The 25,774-nt window shown below is 41.5% G+C and overlaps 1 protein-coding gene across 8 annotated transcripts in view; it reads left to right on the top strand.

Annotated features, from left to right (window-relative positions):
- Positions 1-25,774, top strand: part of ELMO1 (engulfment and cell motility 1) — a 576,489-nt gene that overhangs the window by 113,778 nt on the left and 436,937 nt on the right. For all 8 annotated transcript variants that reach the window (XM_060107546.1, XM_060107545.1, XM_060107541.1 and 5 more), the window contains 2 exons: positions 11,661-11,701; positions 12,699-12,771. In XM_060107546.1, the coding sequence (XP_059963529.1) occupies positions 11,661-11,701; positions 12,699-12,771 (114 nt within the window). The remainder of the gene's footprint in view (positions 1-11,660; positions 11,702-12,698; positions 12,772-25,774) is intronic.

Genomic DNA, 25,774 nt, shown 5'->3' with positions numbered 1-25,774 from the left:
GTTTGTGGTGATCTATTTGCATTCATCATCCTCGTCACCATAAGATGCTCATAATTTCCTCTGTCACTTCATTCTTGACCTCCTGACCCATATAAACAACTACCTGTCTGCTTACTTGTCATGCCCATCTAGATGTCCCTTGCACCTCAAACTCAACATATTCAAAACAGTCCTCATTGTTCCTTCCAACCCCAAGCCTGTGCAGTTTTGCTTTTCTTCATATTTTCCTTTTCTCAGTGACATATGAACATACACCCAGTTTACTGAAGCTGAAATTACATGTCTTCCTAGACTCTTCTCTTTCCCTCAGCTTTTCTGTCCAATCAGTTACCTCAGAAAACTTACCTGCATCTGGTCCCTCTTTGTCACACCTGCTGCTGCTGCTGTAGGTGGCCCTGTTCCCTCTGGTCGGTGTGGAGGAACATAGAGATCAAGGGAGGACTTAAAAATAAGTGTGTCGTAGATCCTCAAAGGAAGAACTTTGGAAGAGACAGACTAGTATCTACACAAACAGGAAATTATGCACACAAAGTAGGTAGACATAACTTGAGAATAGAGGAATATGAGACAGAAACAAAAATCTCAGAAATAAAAAATATACATATAGTAAGTAAAATGTAAAAAAAAAACCCTACAACAGGAAAAAAAAAACAATAAAACACATAGAGTTACTCTACAGTGGATTTGGCTATAGAGAGAACCAGTAACTTGGAAGATGAAAATAAGGAATACATCCAGAATACATTCCAAAAGATAAGGAATGAAAAATATATATGAATGCGAAGTTGTGTTGAAAGGACACGTGAAGAAGTTCCATCCTGTGTTTAATTGACAATACTATTAATGAAGAACAAGAACGGAAGGAATGATGGAGAGGTGATATTTGAGGAGATCCTGGCTAATATCTTACCTCTCTGGAATTGAAAGAAGTTCCATAGGGGCTTTGGATTTGGCTGGTTGGATGGATAGAGGCTCTGCCATGAGGAGTTGTGCGGACTTCATACTCTAAGAGTCATGAAAAAAGGGAAGGTTTCTAAGCAGGGGAGTGACATGGTGGTATGATTTGTACTTTTGGAAGGTCAAAATTTGAGAATTGTTTTGTGAAGGTAAAATGAAATAAGAGAGACTAGTTAGACAGCTCTTGCAGTAGCCCAGGTGAGAAATGATTATTATGTCATGGCCTAGGATAGTGACAGAGGAGACAAAAAGAAGTCAGACGTATGTCTCATCAAGACATATGAGAAGATTAAATTGACAGGAAATTGGTGATTGATTATACGTGGGAGGTAAGCGAGAGCAAAATGTTTAAGGATGATAACGAGATTTCTTGTGAACAACTGGGCATATGTTGGTGACAGCTACCAAGATAGAAAACACTAGTGGAGGAATATTCAGGTGGAGTTGCATTCTTCATGGAACACTTACAAATGGGTACAGGAAAATATGGCAGCTTATCCATATGGTTGGACTTCCTTTCAGATTTCCTTTGTGTTTTGGTACACTGGCCAACTTGTCTCTTGGCCTCCAGTGTAATCACCTATCATTAGAAAATAAATGCACATTTGATTGTGTCACTTTCCTGCTTAAAAACCTATGATGAGTCCAAATTGTCAAGAGTTAGACATTTTTGGCCTCCAGCTTGCCTTTCTAGCCACTTTCTCTCATTCACGCATATGACATTGTCAGCTCCTCCATATGCAACATGAGCATCCACTTACCGTGCCTTTATGGGTGCCCTAAGTAATCCAAATAGCAACTATTTTTACTTGCTTCTCTTTACCCATGGGCAGAATAAAGAAGTTTAGAGAGTAACCTCTGAGGTTGACTTGGCAGGACCGAAGAAGAACAAACAACATGAAGGAGAGGGAAGACGTAACATTGATTGCAAGGTTATTTTCTGGCAGACTAGAAAAAGATGACTAAAAGTTGAAAAGTGAAAAAGAATTTTGGAGTAAGATTTGAATTTGAGGTTATGGAAGTTAAAATGGCCTGAGACAGAAGGGGACTATGGAGAAGTCAGGACTGGAGGTGTTGATTTGAGCATCAAAAGTGAGAAGAAAGCTGGAGCAGAGAGTTCTTCCCCTGGATATCAGAAGCTTCAGTGTTGACTTGGGAGTTCATCATAATTTATGTGGATAGTCCATGAAGCAGGATCATCTACTATTCTCATGGTAGTGCTACAACATTGAGCCTTAAATAACATTTTTCAAAAGCTCACTATGTGCCAGGAATTAAGAGGCCCAGAATTTCATTGCCTTCCCCTCAGGTGTTAGCTCTGGGCCCTTGGGCTTGTTGTTGATGGTTGCTAGTACTCCAGATTTGGGACAGAGTTAAAGAGCAAGGGTTCTGGAATTATATAGGTCTGGGTTCAAATTCTGGCTTTGCCCCATATGCTGTGAGGCTTGGAGCAAGCTACTTAACATCTCCAGATCCTCATACAGTTTTCTCATTTGTAATGTAGACTTAGTAACATCATCTTGTAGGGGATATATGGTAGTCACTCAATAAATAGTAGCTACTGCTATTATCATTATTGTCAGAAGGGCTAGCCAAGTGATGATAGATAATGAAAGTCTGGGTTGATGATATGTCAAAGGTAGGGGAGTTTTAGAAAGTGCATGAGGTTGTGGCCATTGTTTGGATATTCCAGACCCTTCCAGAAGAGCCTGTTTTATTGTTCTTTAAGGCTGTGGTTTAGCCTCAGGTTGCTGTGGTCACATTCATGGGACATATATTTGAGACTTGGAAGCTCACTTCCTCCACTACTTGCTGGCAGATATCTCAGCACATCCATAAGCACTCTAGAAAGAAGGATGAATAGGCATTAGTGCATCCACTCACAAACAAAGTAAAGCAACTACATGGCCAAGTGAGACAAGTAGTAAAAAGGGACAAAAAGCCCCAAATTAAAAAAGTAAACTTACTTCTTAATACTCCCTTTGCCACTAGTTCTACTTAGTATTCTTCGACAGCTGCCTTATACCCAATCTCAGCTTCTTCGCAGTTGATAAACCTTCATAATCCTGTGTTTAAATTGAACTTGAACTCTACCTTGCCTTCAGAGCTTATCTGGCTTTTTCGTATCTACCCACCTGGTCTGATATCACCCTGTCCATCAGAGTCAGCAGTCATTTCTGTTTATCCTACCAAACCTGTCTGACTTTTTTACTTTCATACCATGCACATAAATACGATTGACCTTCCACATATGAACTTGACACAAATAAGGAGACTATTTCACAGGAGTGAAGACAGGCAAACCTTAAGACCTGAACTGAGTCACAGTGTGAATCACTCATTTCCACATAAAAAAGGACACTTGACTCAAGTTGTGGTGGAATGAAATGGCCTGCCAGCCAGGCCCAAGTCATCTGAGAGTACTTCTTGGAAAAGACAGATATTAAGGAAGGTAGAGAGAGATATAGGAATTGGGAAATTTGTTGTTTTTGCTGCCTGAGATATTGAAATTTGGAAAAAGATTTTATATCCATAGCAACATTGATATTAGGACAATGGAAAATAGTCAAGGACAAGGAAGGAGACTCAGAATAGATAACTGATATGAGTAGGGCTTTATTTTTGCATTGTTCATCTCTACATTTCTGTCTTTTTCTAAAATTGTAGTTTCCCTTCCAACTGAAGGAGAGCACAGTTTCTACTGAGTAGAAGTACATCACAATTCCTAAAAGAGAAAGAGGTGTTTCTATTCCTCTTTAACCCACTAATACGTGAGAGTACTAATTATTTTTTGTCTTTGCTCACTTACATAGTCCAGTGATGTTTATGATGCAATGACTGTACTTTGTCTCGCTGAATCTAATATTTAATTAGTTTCATGAAGCTTGAAACAAATCATTTTTAGTAAACCATTTAGACACAAATCATTTGTCAAGAAAAAGGTAGCATAGCCTGTCATCTTTCAATTTTTAAAATTAATGTGATACATAGTTTTACTACTTTGGAGATGTAGTTGTGAGCTCCCCCCTTTGTCATTTCTGACAGTCACTGAAGTCTTGTGTCAGTGATTCACATTGGAACTGTTGTCAAAATACTTGCTTTCCAAGAACCAGCTAAATTTGCCTCAGGAAAGTGTGGTTTTTGTCGTTAACTTTCAGATTATTTAGGCAGCTGTTAGGAAAACAGAATATGCATACACACCTCTCGGGACACATTGGATTCCTCCATACTAAAGGTATATGGCTCAGAAGCATGGAGAGTAGTCATCGGGCTCAATGGAGGAGGAATAACGCTGTTGTGAAATGACTGGTGTCATTGACACAGTGTCAGGAGGCACCTCCGGGAACCAGAAGAGTTATTGCACATGAAATTTTCTCCAAGTCACATTCTAGGCTAAGTCGTAGTAAACACGCATATCCCTTCTCAGAGGTGTCCTGACATTTGGAAGCTGGGTTTCTTTTTTTTCTGGGCCAACATTACTCATAACTGCTGTGCAGAATATGTTCAATGAATTTCCATCTATAAAAGCAAAGTAAAATCCCAAGTGCTGTCAAACTGTCAAAATAAAGCAGCTGTCACATTCTTTTAAGCACTAGAGAAAGGCTTTTCAATAGTCTGGGACCAAAAACTTTAAGTCTTTGTGAAAAATGGTTTTGCAATTACAGGGCTGTATGACAATGGCACTACACAAGGGCAGCTGCGTGGTGGTGATGGGGGATTGCTCCTGTCTTCCTCTTGCTGTTGGTCTTCCATCTGTAGCTCCTGCCTGAGCTTCAGAGGCAGTCGGAAGAGACCAGAAGAAAGGGAAAGAAGCTAAAGGCTGAAAAAAGAAGTGTTCTTAATCAAAAAATGTTCATCAATTTGCACCCTTGTGGCCTAGCAACCCCTCGCTTGGAGGTGACAGAGGTGTCTCAGAGGCAGTCTCTGCCTCCTAATGAGTATAAGCTAGTTAGCAGAAGAGAGGAAAATGAGTTGAAGCATAAAGAACAGGATGAGATGAGTGCCAAAGTCAGCACTGGGAGTTGGAGTCACTTGAGGAAGAAGGAAGAATTGGATACTCATTCATTCATGTATTTAATTTCTTTAACCAACTTTTAAAAAAAGTACCTGCAAAGCGTCCAAGCAGGATTTAAGAGATGAAAGAACCTATTCATAGGTAACATTTATCCAATGCCTTGCTATGTACCAGGTGCAATTTCAAGGGTTTTACATACATCCTCTCAGTTAATCTTCACTACCCTACAATGTGCAAGATACTGCTTTTATTTTCAGAAAAGAAAATGGAAACATTGAGAGGAGAAGTAAAAAGCCTAAAGCTACAAAATTAGGGACTGCAGAAGTTGGGGTTCAATCCCAGGAAGTCATTTTCTAAAGTCATTCAAGTGCTTATAGTTGGGGGAAGGTACAGAAAAGCTAGTTGATAAAAATTCAGCATTCAAAATGCTTTTCTGGTGTCCCTTTACTTACTGTCCTCTCATAAGCATTTTTCCCCTCATGTATTTAAAAGCATTTGAAATACATAAGATTTCAGTGAAGCCAAGCTTTCTTTTTGGGATGATGCTCATTTTAGGACAGACCTGGGCCTGAGAAGTAGATGTCAGAGGTGGGAACTGCAGCCCACAATCCATAGTTGCTGACAGGTGTGTATCACATCGGATGGGGAAGCTACCAGCCTCCATGGGCTGGTGTCAAGGCATCAATGTGGGCAGCAGCAGACTTGAGAGCTCCGAGGTGAGCATTTGGCCTGGGTAATATCCCCAGGCCGGGTGCCCTGCCAATGGGCAGAAACAGGTGGTTGAACAGGAACTGCTCCACTCATCAGGGAGGGGACACTGATGAGGGACAGCAGCTGGGTCGTGTCCGGAGAACGTGCCTCAAGGCAGGTGGGACTCCACAACCTCTGAAATAAACAACTGGGGACTCCCAAGGATGTTTCTTCTTGGGGTTCTCTCATGCCTGAAAGCAACCATGAGCTTTGGGTGGGAGAGTGATCTTTTTTTTTTTTAAGAGATGAAAGGGAGGCAGGGGGAGGATCTGGTTTACTGAGGAAGAAGGTGAAGTGTTCATCTTGAAGGGGTGGCAGGACATCCACCGGGGGTTGTTGGGAAGGGAGGACCAGGCCTTAGAAGGAGGGTCACAGTGGGTGATATGGATTCAGGAATTTATGACACTGGCATTTCATTAAAGGCAGGAGAGAGTGTAGAAAGGAAAGTGAAGGATCAACATCCACTTTAAGGATTAGGTAGAAAGAATATATATTCTTTTCTCTCTCTAATCCTTAAAAAAATCTTTTTTTTTTTTCTTACCCAATTGCAGTAGGTTTAATAGTGGACCCAAAAAGTATGTCCAAGTCGTAACCCCCAGAATATGCAAAGGTGATCTTATTTGGAAAAAGGGTTTTTGCATATTTAATTGTGGATCTTGAGATGAGATCACCCTGGATTTAGGGTGGGCCCTAAATCCTCCTTATAAGAACAGGAGAGAAGACCATATGAGGACAGAGGCAGAGATGTAGATCACAAATGAATTGCTGGGGAATTTGGCCATTCTCAGGAATCTAGGTGATTTTATGTAAAGTAGATAAATCTTTTGTACAGGAAATTTGCTTTCTGGACTTACTCTTTGATAAATTAAGTTGACTAAAGGAATCCTTTGGGAGAATAAGAGTAAAAGTAAAAAGGGAGGAATAAATTTCCCCCAAAAGACAACAAAAAAAGCTTACCCCTTGAATAGAACTGTTGGCACATGGTACCTTTCCAATCAAATTCGTATGGAAATGCATACTTTGACAAATAAAAATTTTTGTGCCATCATTAAGATTTTCCCAGATTAATATAAAGAGAAAAAATACTTTCTCATGCTGCAAGATGACCTCACCGTTGCTAAAGGGAACGGGGTAGAGAGTGCACATAATCCCCAGTACCCTGCACAAGGAAATCTGGTAACTGTCTAGCCCTCTGGGTTATCCTTAAAAACATTCCTGCTCTTCCCTTCTCACTGCTGAGTCTGAGAAGGCAGTTTTGACCTTCAGAACAAAAAGCTTAAGGGATTTAGTTACGATTTTTTTAAGTTATGAAAACATGCTCAGGCAATTAAAATAATTGTGCCTCAATATGCTACATCCAGATATATTCATATCGAGTGTAGAATTTAGTTTTCATTCCTTTAGAGTTTATGGAATCAAAGGGAGAGGAACCAGTTTTCATCCTTTTAGATCAAATTTTCTTTTCTCCTGGGCTTTTGTCTCAATGAGGTAAAAGGCAAATTATTCCGTGGGTCTACAAAAAGCTACCAAGGCATTGCACTTGTCAGCCTACTTCCAAGTCATAGAGAACTGGGCAGATAGACAGAAACATCTTATGTAACCTGAACAAATGTTAACTAAACCATAGAGCCGACCTTTGGCTTAGAATTTAAGTCAGGCAAGGGGCTCAAGTCAAATTGAGGGCTTTGTATAGGAAGTGAGAAAAGCACTGCTACCAGAAGAGCGTATTTGGGGTATCTCATTCAGTCCCTGTTTACAGGAGTAGTTTGTGCTTACCTGTGTGGCCTTTCTAATGGATGGAGACAATTATACCTGTTGAATTATACTCTTCATCACCTGGCTGACTCAATGCTCTTCCAAGCTGTGAATCACAGAGTGGTCTGTGAGGGGAGTAGTGACAACCTTCACGTGTCTGAGCAGCTGCTTAGAACCACCCTGCAGTGGGTTACCTGGTAGGAAGTGGGATGTGTGCTGATTAATCCAGGCTATGCTTCGAAATGGTTTACTTTTACAGTCAAGCCTTTTTTGTTTGTTTGTTTTTGAAAGGAATGTTAGTGAATGTGTGGATTTTCCATTTAACAGAAGTGTACTGAGTCTCCTCTGTATACTGTGCAACTAGTACTGAGGGGTGGAGAAGGTTACAAAGATGAATTAAGATGAATTAAGGTGCCTTGTTCTCAAGGGACAAGAAGATAAGGCAGATATACTAAGTCCTTAGGAGTGATATATTTAATGTGCTAAGCACAGAGAGACTGATCTCTATCTGGGGAAATCAGGGACATCTCCTCAGAGGAGGTGTCATTGTTAGAGTTGGAACAGAAAGGAGGAGATGGACATTTCAACAAATGGCATTAAGTGAAAGTATGGGGGTGGGATTTTTTTGGATGAATCATCAGCTAATCCAGAAGCATGAGGAACATGTACAACATTAGTAAAGCTTGATTGCTTGAGACCAGATTGTGGAAGGCCTTGGATGACAAGCTAAGGGATTTATACTGTACAGGTGATGGTCATGGGGCATCTATGAAGGATACTGGAGCCAAAGAATGACACGAGTAAAGTTTGTGGGGAAAGCGTGATTTTGCCTAGTTATAGTTAACATGGGGATTAGAGATAAAGAAACTGGAGATGCAAAGACTTTTTTACAAGGATCTGGCACCAAGATCCTGAGAACTCTTAACCAAAGGTGGTAGTAAGATCTGGAAAGGATTAAGGGGAGAGAGGTTGTGGAGGAAAGAATGGTGGGACTCAGTGTCTTGTAAATACCCATATGTCACAGAATAGAGAAGGCAAAGATAAGTTCCCTAGAAGTGTACATGGAAGAACTGACAGAAATAGGCAAGGCAAGTGCAGGAACTAATGGAAGATAGGAATCTGAGTTTGATAGACCAGTGGAGCATTTGATTGGAAACTTATGGCAAGTAGTTAGTGCTAGTAATGATGGGCTGGTACTCAGGAAAGGCACTGGGGCTGAGGAAACAGAATTAAGGGTGATGGAATTGGGGTATGACTTATGTGGTAGGAGTTGGAAGGAGGAGTGTCAGGATTTTACAAGAGTGGTTAGGAGGAGGTGAGAAGTAATGATGTGAATGTCACAGAGGAAAATGCTACATCACCTGTAACAAATCAGAACTGGAGAGTGAAGAAATAAAGGTGAATGATGCTCCGGGCTGTAGTGGTGTCATAATGAGACACAGAAATCATGGCTGGGATGGAGGGAGTTTGGGGGCAGGGGCATGCTATTATTGGGGTAGATTGATGGGTAGGGAATGGTGAGAGTGATTTTTTGTTTGTATATTTAATAAAATGCTTGAAGGAGAGTTAACATGCTGTTTCTAACAAACTGTCAGAGATTTGCAAGGGCGTTTGGGATCAGGCTATAGACTTGGGGCAGTTGAAATGAATGAGGAACTGACCAATTAAGTAAAAACAGAAGAGATAGGAACAGAAATTTGGAGTTAGGAAGCTAGAGATAAAAGAGAAATAATGAAGGCTCTCTTGAATTTTATCGAAGGATTATTGATTATAACTGTAGGAGACTGAAGGAAATATAGCAGCTCTGGAAAGAGTGTTTCAAAAAGAAGGTAGCAATGATATTGTCAAATAAGGTGGATGAGAATTGTGAAAAGTCACTGGAATTAGGTTTGGGCGGTGGAGCCAGCGTTTCATTGGAACAGATAAAGAACGGAGGGGACAGGTGTAGGAAGTGGGCCATGGGACCAGCCCTGTCCTTACATAACATTCGTTTTAATTGGTGAGGCTGCATAATGAGTGCATTATGTTCAGTTAACTATGGTTCCTTTTCCTCTGTGGTTTAAAGTTTTTCTTTAGTCTTTCTCTATTAAATCTCTAAGTTTTGTTCTTCCAGAGTCTTTACTCCTTTCATATATCCAACTTCAGAATGTTCTAGATATGACAGTTCTAGAAGCCCATAGACTTCTGTCTTTTCAAATTTGATTCTGAATCTATGAATCAGACCTGAATTAAAATCCAAGAAATTCCTCTAAGTTACCTAGACTAAGAATTCTAATTCTGAAAGCTGTAATTTAAATGCTTTCTCCTACATCAATAGCAACACTTTCTTGGCCTGATCTGTCCTTTCAATGTAACTTAAGTCTGAAATCCAGCCCTCTTATTTATATTTCAGTTTTGAGGGTACAAGAAGTAAGATTGGGAGGGTAGGAGACCTCTAGGTCCTCATGAAATACCGATAGCCTGGAGAGGCCTCTGGCAACTGGAAGTGCAAAATCCTCATCTTATGGGAAAAGTTTTGTTTCTAAAGCTCCTTTGTCCTTTGGTTGTGAGAGCACATTTGCCCCTTGACTCACAGCCAGAGCCATAAACAATGGACAAGTTCTTGCAAAGGTCTAGGAGTTGTGTAACCTGTAACATCACTGTAGAACCCAATCTCCATTTCCAATCTTATTCTAAAGGAGACCACCTCAGAATGTCAGGAATACTTACCATCTTTCCACCCCTCAACAATTCTAGGTTCCTTTTCTGCCCACTGCATTTATGTTGTAGGGGTAGGCAGACATTCTTTTGAAAACATAGTGGTGGGTTTAGTCATAGACCCCAGAGCTCCAGAGGGAGGGAGAGCATTGGCGGAACACTGAGGACTGTGTTGGAGCTTTTATCAGGGCCTAGAGGCCCTTAGAAAGGACTATGAAGAGTGCTCAGAACTAACGAAGAGGGCAGACCTAGCAGCATCGGGCCCAAGGGCAAGGATGCAAAGAGGAAATCAAGGTCTTCTAGTGATGTGAGAGGGTAGGGAAGTGGAGCCCTTACCCTTTTTTGAAACTTTTGCCCTTTGTTTTAATTCTCATTTAATTTAATTTAATTTAATTTAATTTAATTCTTATAACAGCCCTGAGGAGTGGATAGGTCCTCTGCCCATTTTACAGGTTAGTTAGTTGAGGTTCAGCAAATTAAGGAAATTGTAGGTCTCACTGCAGAGAGGTTGACACAGCTAGGATTTGAACTGAGTCTGCTTGATTCAGAATTCCTTCCCCCATATGACAGTGCCCCGCAGAGGGACAGGAGGAGAACATGTTTAGATGCTTTTCTATGGTTGTATCTGAAAATCCAGGGCCATGTGTTGTATTTCTTTGATTTCTCTTCTCCATTTGTTTCTTGTCTGTGATGTGTTCCTTTGGTTGACACACTACTGCCCATCCCAGGGGATAGCCAGGGTCTGTTTGCATCCAAAGCAGAAAGAGTTTCGACATCTCTGGGCGAGCTGTGTGTGTATCTTCACTGCATTCTTTCAATCTGGAGGCAGGCGGAGCACAGCTGTGGCTGTTAGGCCAAGAGCACAGCTGTAGTCAGCTGCCAGTTGACACCATGGCACATGGTGTCATGGTCCCATTACTCGAGTGTGTCCTGCTCAGGCCGCTGCGTGATTGGCATTTGCATGGGCCACAGTTGGGGGAAGAATTCTATGTACTTTGTAGGAACAATGTCACCATGCTTCATATTCCATTTGCCTCATGTTCTCATAAAAATATCCCACATCCAAGCTTGTTTGCATAAAATGAAACTGCTGGTTGCCCGATTCATGTCCTACTCTTGAGGAATTCTGGTTATCATTTGACCTGGCGGATTGTCATTGCCTGTGAGATATTTGACCAAAGCTATGTTTCATCTTGATTTTAATGTGGCTAAGTTAAATATGATATATGTTTTTTTTCAATTAGCAATGTTAAAGTGTAGAAAAATGACCACAAGGTTGATAAATCATTAATATAGTTGGTGGTGATGGCTGGTCGATTATTACCTTGAGAAAAACAACACACTCACTGACACAACCAAGAATAGCAAATGTAAATTCTTCTTACTTAGATATCTCTTTATTAGGCCTCTTCTTCTTCTTTTTTTTTAAATGTAAAATGATGAAATGAAACTGAGACAAAGTATTTCCTTTTTTTCTATTTTTCAGAAAAAACCACTGTCTGCAATAATAAAGGAAGTCTGTGATGGGTAAGTGTTACTCAGGATTTATCCAGGGAGCTCCAGTCCACAAATTGAAAGGCAAATAAAATATTCTTGAGCAATCATTAAATATTATTCACTAAGTCACTATTTGACCTGCCAAAAGACACCAAGAATTGCTGTGTAAGATTTCCATGCCTTTTCAACCAAAAAAATTATCACTGTTTCTCAAGGAATAGAAAGTGTAGAATGGCTGATATGTGGACACTGGAATTGATATTATTTATTTTGAAAAGTTGTGGTTCATTCATCCTGCTCACTGGTGAGCAGTGTAAGTTCCTGAGGTTAAGTACACACTTCATCTGGTATAAAATGAGAGGGCCACTCAGGTCTCCACAGAAGATAAAATAATTTAAAAGACAGGTCAATGGGTGGTTGTGCTGCCATGTGGAACTCCACAATGATAGTGAACTTTCTTACTTCTCTGGGTTGCTCTAACAATCCAAAGGAAAAGCACATTGATATGGAAGTTGCATGAAGTTTTTTATTTTTAAAGCAGAAGTGTGAATATAGTATTACCTGGAATTTATTTAAGACCTGGGATCCTCAATTGGAATGTTCCAAGCTACAGCAAGCATACCGATTGGGGACTGTAGACTACAGAGGCAATTAAAATGTAACAATTATCAAAAATTTAAATTGCACTCATTTCCTTTGTTTTCCTCTCTCTGCTCCACTCACTCATTCATAATAGGGAGGAATGGAACTTTATATTTAAATACCCTTCCCTCAAAGCCATGAAGATAAAATGCCTAAAGGTGAGCAATAGGCTTGGAATAACACCTAGATGACCCACATCTGAAATGGTTGGTCTCAGGGTCATGAAAGGGGGGCTAATGCCATTTTGTTTTAGGAACTGCACTGTGGGTATCTTGGGTACTGGCTCAATTCCAATCATAGGGTGTTTATTTCATCTAACTCTATCAAACTATAAACAAGAAAATGTTTTTTGTTTTTCTGATCAGTTTATGCTTGTATTTTTCAGGTGGTCCCTTGCCAACCATGAATACTTTGCACTGCAGCATGCTGATAGTTCAAACTTCTATATCACAGAAAAGGTAGGTCAACTGCATTATTTAATCTGGGACACTTATATTTAAAGGAAATTAAAACATAACTGATGTTTCCTCTACTCAGGACTAAACATGCTGGTCTAAATTTTGCATCTCTACCATCCACAAAAACAGAGTCTGCAAAGCAAACAACTGCTACTTTAGTATTAACAAGGGGATATTTAGCCCATTCAAGAGTGAAGACCAAATATGTTTCTGCGTCCTGTTTTAGCAACAGCATTTGGCTTCTAACTGTGAATTCACTAATTAGCTCTCTTTCTTATTGCTTGGTTAAAGCATTTATTTGATACTTAATGACTTAGTATAGCTTTCCTTTCTCAGATTTTTTTTTTTCAGAATAACCTCTAAGCCCTGCTTAAAGTTATTGAAAGAATGACAAGAAACCATTTCGAAGGTGGCATTGCATAGGCACTGAGTGTTCTGTGGTTCTTGGGAGCACTGCTTCCTTCTTGGGTGATTTTAACTCTTTAGGAAGCTTGGAGGAGAAGGAGGGAATTGTGAAGACTACAGTGGCTCTGGCAGCAAGTACAATTAATGTCTTAGAGATCCCTGATAAGAGAAAGGAAAACTAACATTTATTCAGCACCTACTATGTGCCAGGAACTGGGCCAAGCACATTACCTCTGTTTGTTGATTTTGTCCTCAAGACTAACCTGTGATGGAAACCACAGTGGCTTTGGTTAAGAGATAAGAAACTGAATCATAGAAGTCAGATGGCTTGGCCAATATCTCAGGGGTAATAAACCACAGAAAAAAGTGCTTTATTCTTCCCAGATGGTCCCTGGGATTTTCATAACTGATCATGTTTTCTTCTGCACACTGATTGCCAGAAGGCTGAGAGTTAACAAGTGGACTAGATTTCCTGGCCTGTGTTGTATCTATTCCTTTTACTTGTTGCTTTGATTCATTCCGCAAACAGTTTTCTGTCTTTACTTCCCCCTTGCTTCATTTTCTTCAAATATTTCATTCCTTTTATATTTATATAATCTGCATGCTATTCTTGGTGAGATAAAGAGGATATAAATAAATAAAAGTTAAATGTTAGCAGTTGAATGTACTGTTGTTGATACCCTTAAACAGAAGACTGTCTCATTTACCTTGGTTCACCTTTTAAAGGTAGCTAAAATATTGTGACTTTTGGGGTATTATTGGAAAAGATTGGATGGCTGTCTACTATTTAGGATATAATATGAAAAAGTTTAAAAATTATTAAGTGATAAAATTATAGGACAACAGAAGTTATAATAGTGTTTTTCAAGCATCACCATTTAATGAGTAGTGAAATCAATTTAGTTGGTGTTCATAGCATTAAAAATTGGAATATAATAGAGTAGAATAGGTCACAGTACATCACCTGTGTTGTTTCTGAAAAACTTATGTCACACACACACCTGTATATAATACTAGTATATTGTGCTAGTTTTTTACCCTAGGCTGTGCCCCAAAAGCCATTGAGTCACAGTTAACTCTGCCTTTGATTAACTGTATTGGCTTGTGTCCCCTGGTGGCTGTCCTGTCTTCTGTCATTATTCTCAGGAGACCTCAATGTATTGGTGATTACTAAGGATGGAATTCTCAGACTAGAGAACATAAGCATCACAGGGAGAATCATTTTAAAATGTAGGTTTTTCAGATCGCAACCCCAAAGACTCAGAATGAGCAAGCCTTGGATATGGCCTAGGATTTTGCAGTTTAAGAGCCCTCTGTGGAATTCTGATGCAGGTACCCAGGGACCACTTGGAGGAACACTGCTCTCGGGCCCTTTTCTGAAGAGGTGGGACCCGAGTGTCCCAGGCACTGGGCACTATGAACAGAGGTCAAGTGCTAAGTTTCATTTAGGAGGGTGTTTGTGTGTGGCCAATTCATAGAATAATTTAAAAATTCATGTACTATTTATGCTTTTACTCTAATTAACATTAATATCTAACATTAATATCTAATTTTCTGATATTAACATTAATATCAGAAAATTCAAACTACTCAACAATGGATAAATTATTATTTTATTGGGCATCCTAGTTATTTTCTGAGAGATCTTGTTTGGCCTGAGGAAATCCTTAATGTTGAATTTAAAGGGACTGCCACCTAAATCTGTCTTCAATCTGTCTGTCTCTCTTCATTGGCCAGTAGTGAGGATTCTTCCTTTACTAAAAGTTTAGGGAATGAGAAGCCTCATTTTCCCAATTGCAGCTCTTTATTTGTAAGTAAAATGTCATCACTCTTCCTCCTACAGCTGTCACTGAGCACAGTGTATGCATGTGATACAGAACGTGACACACAAAGGGCAGGAGATGGACCTTGAATCCTGGGTCCACAGGGGCAAACCTGGGCTGCCTTCAGTCTGCGGTTAGGTCTGTCTAGTTCTTTGCAAGTATTCTTAAAAATAGAGCCCATTTCCCATTTTTTTTTTTTTTTAAGTAATGTGTTTAGCATCATCTTGGTTACTTACAGCCCAGTGAGTTGTTAGGTGATATTTGTGTTACCATGGTAACTGGTGACTAATTTTCGAAACGTGTGCATGTTCTTAGTTAATGACTTTCCCTTGTATGTGAGGTGGTCTCCCTTCCTCTGACACAGGTAAAATATCACCTGTAATTTTTTTTTTTTTTTTTTGCGGTACGCGGGCCTCTCACTGCTGTGGCCTCTCCCGTTGCGGAGCACAGGCTCCGGACGCGCAGGCTCAGCGGCCGTGGCTCACGGGCTCAGCCGCTCCGCGGCATGTGGGATCTTCCTAGACTGGGGCACGAACCCGCGTCCCCTGCATTGGCAGGCGGACTCTCAACCACTGCGCCACCAGGGAAGCCCCCCTCACCTGTAATTTTAAAGAAGAAAAATTCTCCAGCCCTGGCTGGACAAGCTAACATATTCTGTAACTGATAGATGCTTGTGATTCTCTACTAAGATCCTCAGGAAGGCACCTCCCCTGCTTTTCTCATGTTATCCAAGCCTTCTGAAATTGTCTTCATTTGCTTATTGGGCCATTAACTTCTGTTTTTCATCGCAGGGGGAAAAATGTCATGTTGTTGAGCAGCGTTCAGCAGAAGCATAGCATGCAAATGCCTTAGAGAAAGTTAAGATTCAGCTATTTACAAGTTCAAATTCTGCCCCAGTAACTTTCATATTTCAGGGTGATGTCTCAGAGACGGAGAGAGAAAATACAAAAGAAAAAGTGAATTGTGTATTTTTCAGCTTTATGGAGGTGTAATTGACAAACAAAATTGTAAGGTATTTAAGCATATGTCATGGTCATTTGATATACATATACATTGTGAAAGGATTCCCATCCTGTTAATTAACATATCCATCATTGCTATTTATTTATTTGGTGAAAACATTTAAATTCTACTTTCTTAGCAAATTTCAATTATACAATACAGTGCTATCAACTAAGTCACCATATTTTACATTAGATCCTGAGACCTAAGCATCTTATAACCTGAAATGTTGTACCCTTTTACTTACTTCTATTTCCCCCAACCCTTCAGCCCCTGGCAACCATTGTTTCTACTCTCTGTTTCAATGAGTTTGACTTTTTTTTAAGATTCCACGGATAAGTGATTGCATGCAGTGTTTGTCTTTCTCTGTCTGACTTGTTTCCCTTAGCATGGTGCCCTCAAGTTTCATCCATGTTGTTGCAAATGGCAGGATTTCCTTCCTTCTCATGGCTGAATAATATTCTATTGTATATATCTACCACATCTTCTTTATCCATTCATACGTTGACATCACTTAGATTGTTTCCATATCTTGGCAGTTGTGAATAATGCTGCGGTGGATATGGGAATACAGATACCTCTTCGATATCCTGTTTTCATTTCCTTTGGATATATACCCAGAAGTGGGATGGTTGGATCCTTATTGTAGTTCTATTTTTGATTTTTTGAGGAACCTTCATGCTGTTTTCCATAATGCCTATACCAATTTATATTCCCACCAACAGTGTATGGGGGTTCTCTTTTTTTCACATCCTTACCAGCACTTATCTCTCTCTGTTTTTGTTTTTGATAATAACCATTCTAACAGGTATGAGGTGATTTCTCATTGTGGTTTTAATTTGCATTTCCCTGATGATTAGTGATGTTGATTAGTCATATATGTGTTGGCTGTTTGTATGTCTTCTTTGGAAAAATGTCTATTCACTTTCTCTGCCCATTTTAAAAATTGGGCTTTTTTTCTATTGAGTTGTGTGAGTTTGTTACATATTTTGGATATTGACCCCTTATCAGATATATGATTTGCAGATATTTCTCTCTTTTCCACGTACTGCCTTTTCATTTTGTCGATGGTTTCCTTTGCTGTGCAGCTTTTTAATTTGATGTAGTCCCATTTGTTTACTTTAAGTATTCCAGTGGAATTTGTCTTCCGAAAAAGAATTTTAGAGAGAGAGAGGGCTAAGCGTTTTAGTCCATTATCTTCATTCCAGTCTGATGAGGCAGGTTATTATTATCTCCATTTTACAATGAGGAAAGTGAGACAGAGAGAGATTATGCAACAACCCGTTTAGGTCATACAGATGGGCAGTGGTTGAGCTGAGGCTTGGACCCAGGTGGGTCTGCCTCCAAAGCTGCCTATGCCACCTCCTGGTAACCCTCTGTCCCCACTAACTGGGCCCTGGTTTGTTTATGATGCTCCTTTTTTTTTTTTTGCTGACACCAGGCCAGTGATCCTGATGGTAATTGCCTCAGGACAATAAATATAGGAAGTTAAAGCCTGTGAGCATTGCTTACCAGCTTTAGTCTGTGACCTTTTTATTCCTTAAGAGGATGGCTTGGAGGAAGTTGTAACAGATAATCTTCCACTCACTGGGGGTTAGCAAAACACATTTTCATTTGCCTTTGGTCTGGATTGTATAATTGTCTAAGGTAGTATTATTGCATTAATACCATATTTTTTAGGCAAACAGGAAAATTGCCTTGTCGTCCTTAACCCTAAGCATGCAGACAGGTAGGTCCCCAGAAAGCATGGAGCATGGTAGAGGGCACCTTTAGGAGATCGTGTACTTGTGGACAGTTGAAGTTCTCTCACGATTTCAGGATGGTATTTTGGTCCCCCTGTGCTAAGACCTACTTCAGAATGTGTGAAGTACAGTGATACACCATGGCAGTATCTTGTTTCTACAAGTTTTTTGTAAGAATAGAGATATCCATTTCTCATCCAGGCCCTCTCTGCAAAGCTGGCCCCAGGAACTTTCAGGGAAAGAAGTGGGGTCATTTGAAGGGCACCCCTTTTTAATGCCATTCCCACTTCCTAGGTGCTCTGTGTTCTCAGGCAGGCCTTGAGCTTCCCCGAATCCCTGGGCAGACAGGGCTTGTGTATCCCTGGGACTTGTATGTCCGACCTGGGTCAGGAGACTACTCAGTCATCGAGTGGAATTCAGTTCACCTGTCACACTTTAAGCACTGGGCTCTACAAAGAGCTCAGTGAGATGAATCCCTTTCAATCTATGCATCCATGGATCTCAGGGTCTAGTGGGGGAAGAATACCTTGAAGTGGGCACAGGTTTTGAGGAAGAAGAGGAAGGAACCAAGTGATTATAGAAGAGAAGAGGGATCCAAAAGGGTCCTGGAGTGGGCTAACCGTGTCTGAACTGAACTTTGAGAAACTAACGGGAAAAGTATTCATTCAAAGACAGGACTCTGTTTGTGAGTTTTAGGCACCTTCTCAGGTCAGCTGGGGCATTAGTCGGGGGGATGGTAACAACTGTCCTGAACATTTGTTGGATGCTTGCTATGTGGCAGGCGCTGAGCTAAACGCTTCGCTTCACATGGGCTCTTTGTTGTACTTGAGTCTTCACAGGAAGCCTGTAAACCAGGTTTTATTGTTACCTGCTCCATTGTCTGGAGGGCACAACTGAGGCTCACGGGTGTAAGCAACAGAGCAGGGATGGACACAGGAAGTCTGGCTCCAGAGCCAGTGTCCTGTGCTCTTGGGCCGTGCTGTGGGACAGGCAGGAATCTCGGCAGTTCTCATCATGCTGTGCCACAGATGGAAGGCACACCAGTTCTTGGTGCGGGAGGTGGAAATCCATCTTTCCATCCTCTATTTTACCTCCCTGGTTTCCTCTACTGACAGTCCTCATTCTACTACCTCTTGGTCCTCCAAAAAGCATTTGTTCCTATTTATACCCATGACCCAATAACCCAATTGCATCAGCATTGCTGAGCGAAGTAATTTGCCTTAGAAATTCCCCAGAGATAACACACATTACCAGCAGAGTTTCTTTTCCATTTGGAACGAGGCTGGTGAGCCCAAGGGAGCTGGTTCCATCCCTGTGTGGGAAGGTTGGCTTTGCATAGAGACAATGGTTGGTGCTTCTCAGCTGGGTTGTTTAACCCAAGGGCGTGAGTCCTTATTGGTCACTAAACAAATTGAGCACAGGGGTGTCATGTGACTGCCTCAAGGACACTGTAATGAAAACAGTTCAATGCACTAGACGTCTCTGGTACACTTGCTTCATCTTTTAAAAGTGGCTAAAATATTGTGGGGTTTGGCGTATTATTGGGAAAGGATTGGGGAATTTTCTTCTATATGAGTATAACGTGAAAAGTGTAAAATTGTTTTTGAATGATAAAATTACAGGACAATAGAGGTAATAGTAGGGCTTTTCAAACCATTGGTCATCACTTGTTAGTGGGTGGTAAATCAATTTAGTAGGTTGAAGGAGCATTAAAAAATGGACTATAACAGGATAGAAAACAATCAGAGTGTGTTACATGTGTTGTTTTGTGAAATATTTGTTTCATGTGCATTCATATGTAATACATGTTTAGTCTTATTTTTTACCCTGGGGTCAAAAATGTTTGAAAGTCACTGAAAATATTTACGAGGTGGGGAATTAACTAGGGAGAATAAATGCACATGCTGTATGTTAAGTAGTTTAAGGAAGCCTTGTGTTTGGAATGTGTTCTTCCCTGGAGAAGGTAATACACATACCAGCACCACCAGCACCAGCACCAAACAAAATACAAAGCAAACTGAGGCATGTCTTTTCCTGGGGAGCTGCCGGTCCACTGGCTCCTAGGAGGGGCAGCCTATGGCCTGATGCCATGTGTCCCTTCTCTATTGCCCCCAACAGCTAAGGGGACCAGAAGTTGACACCTTACCCTAGCTGAGCCCCCCTGGCCCCCCGCACCATGCTTCTCTTCTGGGAATCTGAAATTGAGAGGTGAGTTGGGTGATGATGTTTGCTAGAACAGGAAGGTGAGATGGAGTCAAAGCTGCCGTGGTGTCGGACAGGTGCGTCTTCCTACAAGCTGAGTGTGGGGCTTTGCAGCCCCGGCCATAAGTACAAGTACACAGAGTAACACCAGTCTGCAGAAAGGATTGAGATAAGTGGGGATGAAGGCCTGGGAGGGAGTCAGAGGATGGGCAGAGGGAGCGGCTTCCAATCCTGATTTCCTCTCTGCTTTCTGTTTCCTGTGTTTGCATCCCTGTGAGAGGATATCCTGTGGCTTTTCAGTCCTTCCCCTGAAATCACTGTACTTGGGTCTCCGTTACTCTTTTTTTTTAAATTATTTATTTATTTATTTTTGGCTGTGTTGGGTCTTCGTTTCTGTGCGAGGGCTTTCTCTAGTTGCGGCGAGCGGGGGCCACACTTCATCGCAGCGCGCGGGCCTCTCACTGTCGCGGCCTCTCTTGTTGTGGAGCACAAGCTCCAGATGCGCAGGCTCAGTAGTTGTGGCTCACGGGCCTAGTTGCTCCACGGAATGTGGGATCCTCCCAGACCAGGGCTCGAACCCGTGTCCCCTGCATTGACAGGCAGATTCTCAACCACTGCGCCACCAGGGAAGGCCTCCGTTACTCTTGATCAAAGAACTTTCACTGGGACAGGCATTTTAATTTGAGCAAACCAGAGCCCAGGAACATTGTAAATTTCCTAACCTAGCCACACATCCTATGCGACATTCCTTTTTCTGCTGCTGCTTGTGGTAAAAGATTCTGGATTTGTTCAACAGAAGCCACTGTGGCTGCCTCAGCAAGTTATCCCTCAGCCAGGTGTGATGAGCATGGGTTGCCACCTGCTGATCTGGGCCAGTGCCTCCAGGACTGGCTCTCAGCAGGCAGAAATGGGCAAAGAAAGACGGTCCCGCTTTTCACCTTGCCCTGACTCTTCAGCTCTTCTGGGGCTCCTGGCTCCCAGCATTTCTCTCTTGCTGCCCTGTTGCCCCATCTCTTGCCTTTCTCATACCCTGCTGCCTGCTCTCCCTTTGTTAAAGACTCCACATTCACATGTGCCTTGCTGCTGAATTCTTTCTTTTTTGATTTGTAACTGAACCTGACTTCTGGTATGGATGCTCCTTGCCCTACTGGCTGCTTGTATGCCTGTCACCAGCCTTTAGAAAGCACTGGACTCTTCTAGACAGGCTGCTTGTCTTGGATCTGCCAGCTCATAATCTAGGGCTGTCAAAAAAAAAACAGCCATGCCAGGAGGAAAAGAGCCATGCATGCATGTATTCAAGAAAAGAAACTTGTACTGACTTCCCATATGTGCCAAGCGCTGTGCTAAGCTTTTAACATCTTAATTGAGATATAATTCATACACCATAAAAACTACCATTTCAAGTGTACAATGCAATGGCTTCTAGCATATTTACAGAGTTGTACAGTACTTTATGTTTTAGATAGTAAAGCTGTGTCATTTCTATCCAGGGTATTTTCAAGTTCCAAACCAGAAGCTCTCAGGTGTAAATGGAGATCATGGCCTCAAATCTAGACATGCGGGTCCACTAGATCAAGGCTGCACTTCAAACATTTTTAACAAGTCCAGGTGGTACTAGTGCTCCATTTGAACATTACCCATTAGAAATGTGGGCAGCCTCTGGATCTTTCTCTTTATTCCTGCATGCGATATGTCAGCTGAAGAAAAATGCACGACCTAAAAGTGGCCAGTTATGTTTTATTCAGGGACTTTACTGCAGACTATAGCCCAGGAGACAGCCTCTCAGGTAGCTGTGAGGAACTGTTCCAAAGAGGGAAGGGAGGAACCAGGATACAGAGGAATTTTTGCAAAACAAAAAACAAACCCCAAAACATTTAGTCAAACATCAAAAGATTACTGCTAATCACAAAAAACCAGGCATCTCAAGTTAATGATTTTAGTACTTTCTACATTTGGGAGGATTCAAGAGTCTGGGCTCACTGAAATTATTCCTCAGATATGCATCTTAACCATCTAGGGCCAGTATCCTGTTTTTCTACATCCTGAATTCCCCTCAGGGCACAGGATGGGGGCTGCTGCTGTGGCTGATGGCTTGATGGCAGCAACATTTGTTGTTTACCAGAATGGCAGGTAACATTCTTTGCTTACTGAAATGGCAGGCAACATTTTTTGTCTGCAGAAGAAAACCCATGTTGTGAATTCTTACCGGCTAGAAGTCCTGTGCGCTGCCTGTAGTGGGGACATCATTCTGCTTGGTTTCCACCGTTGCTGAGAGAGAACGAGGTCCAACTTCCTTCCTTAACCTGGCCGTCAGGGCGTGTCACAATCTAGCCCCGGTCGACACGTTCAATTTGCCATCTTTTTCTTGTTCTCTCCGCTTTAGCCAAATTGCCTTAATGTTCTCCAAATAAACCTTGCGCTGTCTCCCCCATGTAGCTTTCCTCGCCTGGAATTCAGTCCTGCCTACCCTCCCTCCCTCCGTCCCATTCTGTTTCAGGCACTAGGTTAGATGCTGGGAATAAAGACATGAAATGACAGACTCCTTGCTTCTGGGGGAGATGAGTCTTACCAACAAACACACCCAGGAAGTAATGCCATTAAAACAACTGCCATTTCGGGACAGCCGACCCTCCTCTCCCTCCCAATCCTAAATTGTCTGAGCTGGAAGAAACCATAGCTGCTTGCCTGAAATAATCTTAATCCTGGTGTTGGTGATTAGTGTCTTCATTCAGTCCTTCAGCTCTAAATCTCTTCCCTTCTTCTCTGCTGCTACAGGAATTATTGTCTTTTTATTGTCTCTTAGGTTCATTTGATACTTAAGCAGGATCTGCATGTCTTTATTGTTGCCTTGAAGTGGTACTTAACTATTTGTGTGCAAACTTGTATTTTCCCCTCCCTGGAGTTGCAAGTGCCTTGCAAGCAAAAACTTCGTGTTCTCCCTCTGGGGCCCCTGCAAGTGTCTCGTAGTTCCTTGAACATATTCTTCAGGTGTTCAAAGATTGTTTGTGGATTTTATGTGATGCAGTTTTCTCTGTAAGATAAAAGGTACAATTAGTTGCTTAATAGATTATGTATGATGTTGGCTAATTCAGTTACCAGAATATGCACATAAACTTTCAGATTATTCACAGTAGAGGGATCATAGAGTGAGTAAATGAATCTTAATGCTCCTCTTAGAGTCTTAAGTCAGTGTTAAAAAGTTGGCTTTTAGGGCTTCCCTGGTGGCGCAGTGGTTGGGAGTCCGCCTGCCGATGCAGGGGGCACGGGTTCGTGCCCCGGTCCGGGAGGATCCCGCGTGCTGCGGAGCAGCTGGGCCCGTGGGCCGTGGCCGCTGGGCCCGTGCGTCCGGAGCCTGTGCTTCGCAACGGCGGGGGGAGCAACAGTGAGAGGTCTGCGTACCGCAAAAAAAAAAAAAAAAAAAAAAAAAGTTGGCTTTTAGTATCGCAGGACTGATTAATTATCTTTTCCAAAATAAGTACGTACACACATACATACATACACATAATATTTATACTGTGCTGGATGTCGACTAAAATTTTTAAAGATTCATCAGATTTCATAAGATGACACTTAAACCCAGTCCCATGGATTTAAGTACTCCTTCTTTAGAATAAATGACCTGTTTCTGAGAATTTGGTCAGCTGTATGAACTTATCTCTAGTTCACAGCAATAGCTATGGGGAGGGAAAAATAAGAGACCCTCTGGTACCTCATACAAATAATTCTCCATTAGGCAGATGATCAAAGAGTAATACAGTTTCAAAGTCAGTATTATCATTTTTTGTTTTGTTTTGTTTTTTGGTTGTTTTTTTTTTTGCTGTACATGGGCCTCTCACTGTTGTGGACTCTCCCGTTGCGGAGCACAGGCTCCGGACGTGCAGGCTCAGCGTCCATGGCTCACGGGCCCAGCCACTCCGTGGCATGTGGGATCTTCCTGGACTGGGGCACAAACCCGTGTCCCCTGCATCGGCAGGCGGACTCTCAACCACTGCACCACCAGGGAAGCCCAGTATTATCATTTTTATTTTCATTATAGCAAACAACAACTTCTGAGAACCAAACTGTAGTTTTGACAGATAATTTACCCCCAATTTTATGATTTTTGTTGTTCAGTTCTGAGAAAGTGAGTTTTACTTTATTTCACCCTGCCCCCAGAATATCAATATCCATTGATATTCTTGTAGTTCACCCATCTTTGGTTCTTTATTTCCGGCAGTTGGCTCTGTGGAAGCAGTGATCACGGAAGAGTAGAGAGATTTCTAGGCTTAAATACATGCTTTAAAGTTTCCATGAAGGAAAACATGGGCAGTGACTTCAAAACCTTGTCAGCATTTTCTCCCCACTCCACATACTCTTTTTCATTAAATGAAGGAGAAACTTAGGATAGTCACACTCCACTGTGGTGACACATTTTCCAATAACCAAGGAACAATTGAATGCAAGTGTTTGCAGTTGGAATTATATGTACATACGGTGAAAGCCAGTCACTAAGAACAGAGGTTGTAGCAAGAATCTTGAGCAACAGGAAAAGCACTTTGGAATTTGTCATATTGTGTTTTCTGTGTCTTAGTCCTTTCAGCTTGGCTAACAAAAATACCATAGACTGAGTGTCTTACAAACAACAGTTTTAGAGGCTGGTAGTTCAAGATGAAGGCGCTGGAGATTCAGTGCTTGGTGAAGGGCTGCTTCCTGGTTCATAGATGGCCTTCTGTCGCTGTGACCTCATAAGGCAGAAAGGGAGAGTCAGCTTTCATAAGGGCACTAATCCCATTCATGAGGGCTCCCCTCTCATGATCTAATCACCTCCCAAAGGCCACACCTCATAATAGCATCACACTGGGCATTAGGATTTAACAAATGACTTTTGGGTGGACACAAACGTTTAGTCTATAGCAACGTGCCACATGTGAACCAGGAAAGTTTTATTATCATCCCCCAAGTATGTAGTTAGTTAGTATCGCAGGACTGATTAATTATCTTTTCCAAAGTAGATAGTATCTTACATTTTGAGTTTCTCCAAGACAGGAACCAAAAGATTATTAATATTATTCATATTTGCTTTAAGAACATATTGGATTTTTCCCAGTTCAGTCGTCAAAGACAAAAGGCTGCAGTTGAGCTAAGGGAAGGATGATAGCCACATGACATACTTGGGTATTTGGTTCCTGGGATGTTGTTTGGGATAGATGATAAGTACTACTCTTGGGTTCCCTCAGCCCTTTCTCAATTCATCAAGCCCAACTCGGGAAAATTGAAGTATACTCACACACTGGTACACATGCATACATGCATCAGACTGTCCTAACTTTCCCCAGGAGCTATCCAGCCCTGCCATTAGGCTTCAGCCAGCTGTTTTCTTTTCTGGGAATGTCGCCCCACCTCTCTCCTGGTACCTTTGCTCTTAGTGACTCAAACTAAATTGGCATTAAACTTTCTGAAGTCTCTAAAAACATTTTTGGGGTGTTTTTAGAGTTTTCTAATTAAGAGTTTGGGAATTGGATGGGAGCTATCATTTAAAATCATTTAGTGCTTTTCCTCTAGAGAGGACTTGGAAGAGTATATACTTATTTCAGGATGAAGTAAAAAAAAAAAGACAATCCAAGTTGAGTAATAGAAATGCGAGGGAGCAGGGGAGAGGAGGGTACTGACTGCCACCAGCATTACTCAGATGTCAGTGGGTTTTATGTCATGTTATTTAATGTTTACCACCGACTGTTGGATAGAGGCTATAACAAGATGATTGCACAGGCGGCTAACTTTTTTGCTTAGGCTCCCTAGCTTGTGTTTGGTAAGATACTACTGCTTCTAGAATTGCAGGCAAAGATAAAT

Source organism: Mesoplodon densirostris, chromosome 9 (genome assembly GCF_025265405.1).
Source record: "Mesoplodon densirostris isolate mMesDen1 chromosome 9, mMesDen1 primary haplotype, whole genome shotgun sequence".
NCBI classification, from domain to species: Eukaryota; Metazoa; Chordata; class Mammalia; order Artiodactyla; family Ziphiidae; genus Mesoplodon; species Mesoplodon densirostris.
The sequence above is the reverse complement of the archived record's forward strand: the minus strand, read 5'-3'. Positions and strand labels throughout refer to the sequence as shown.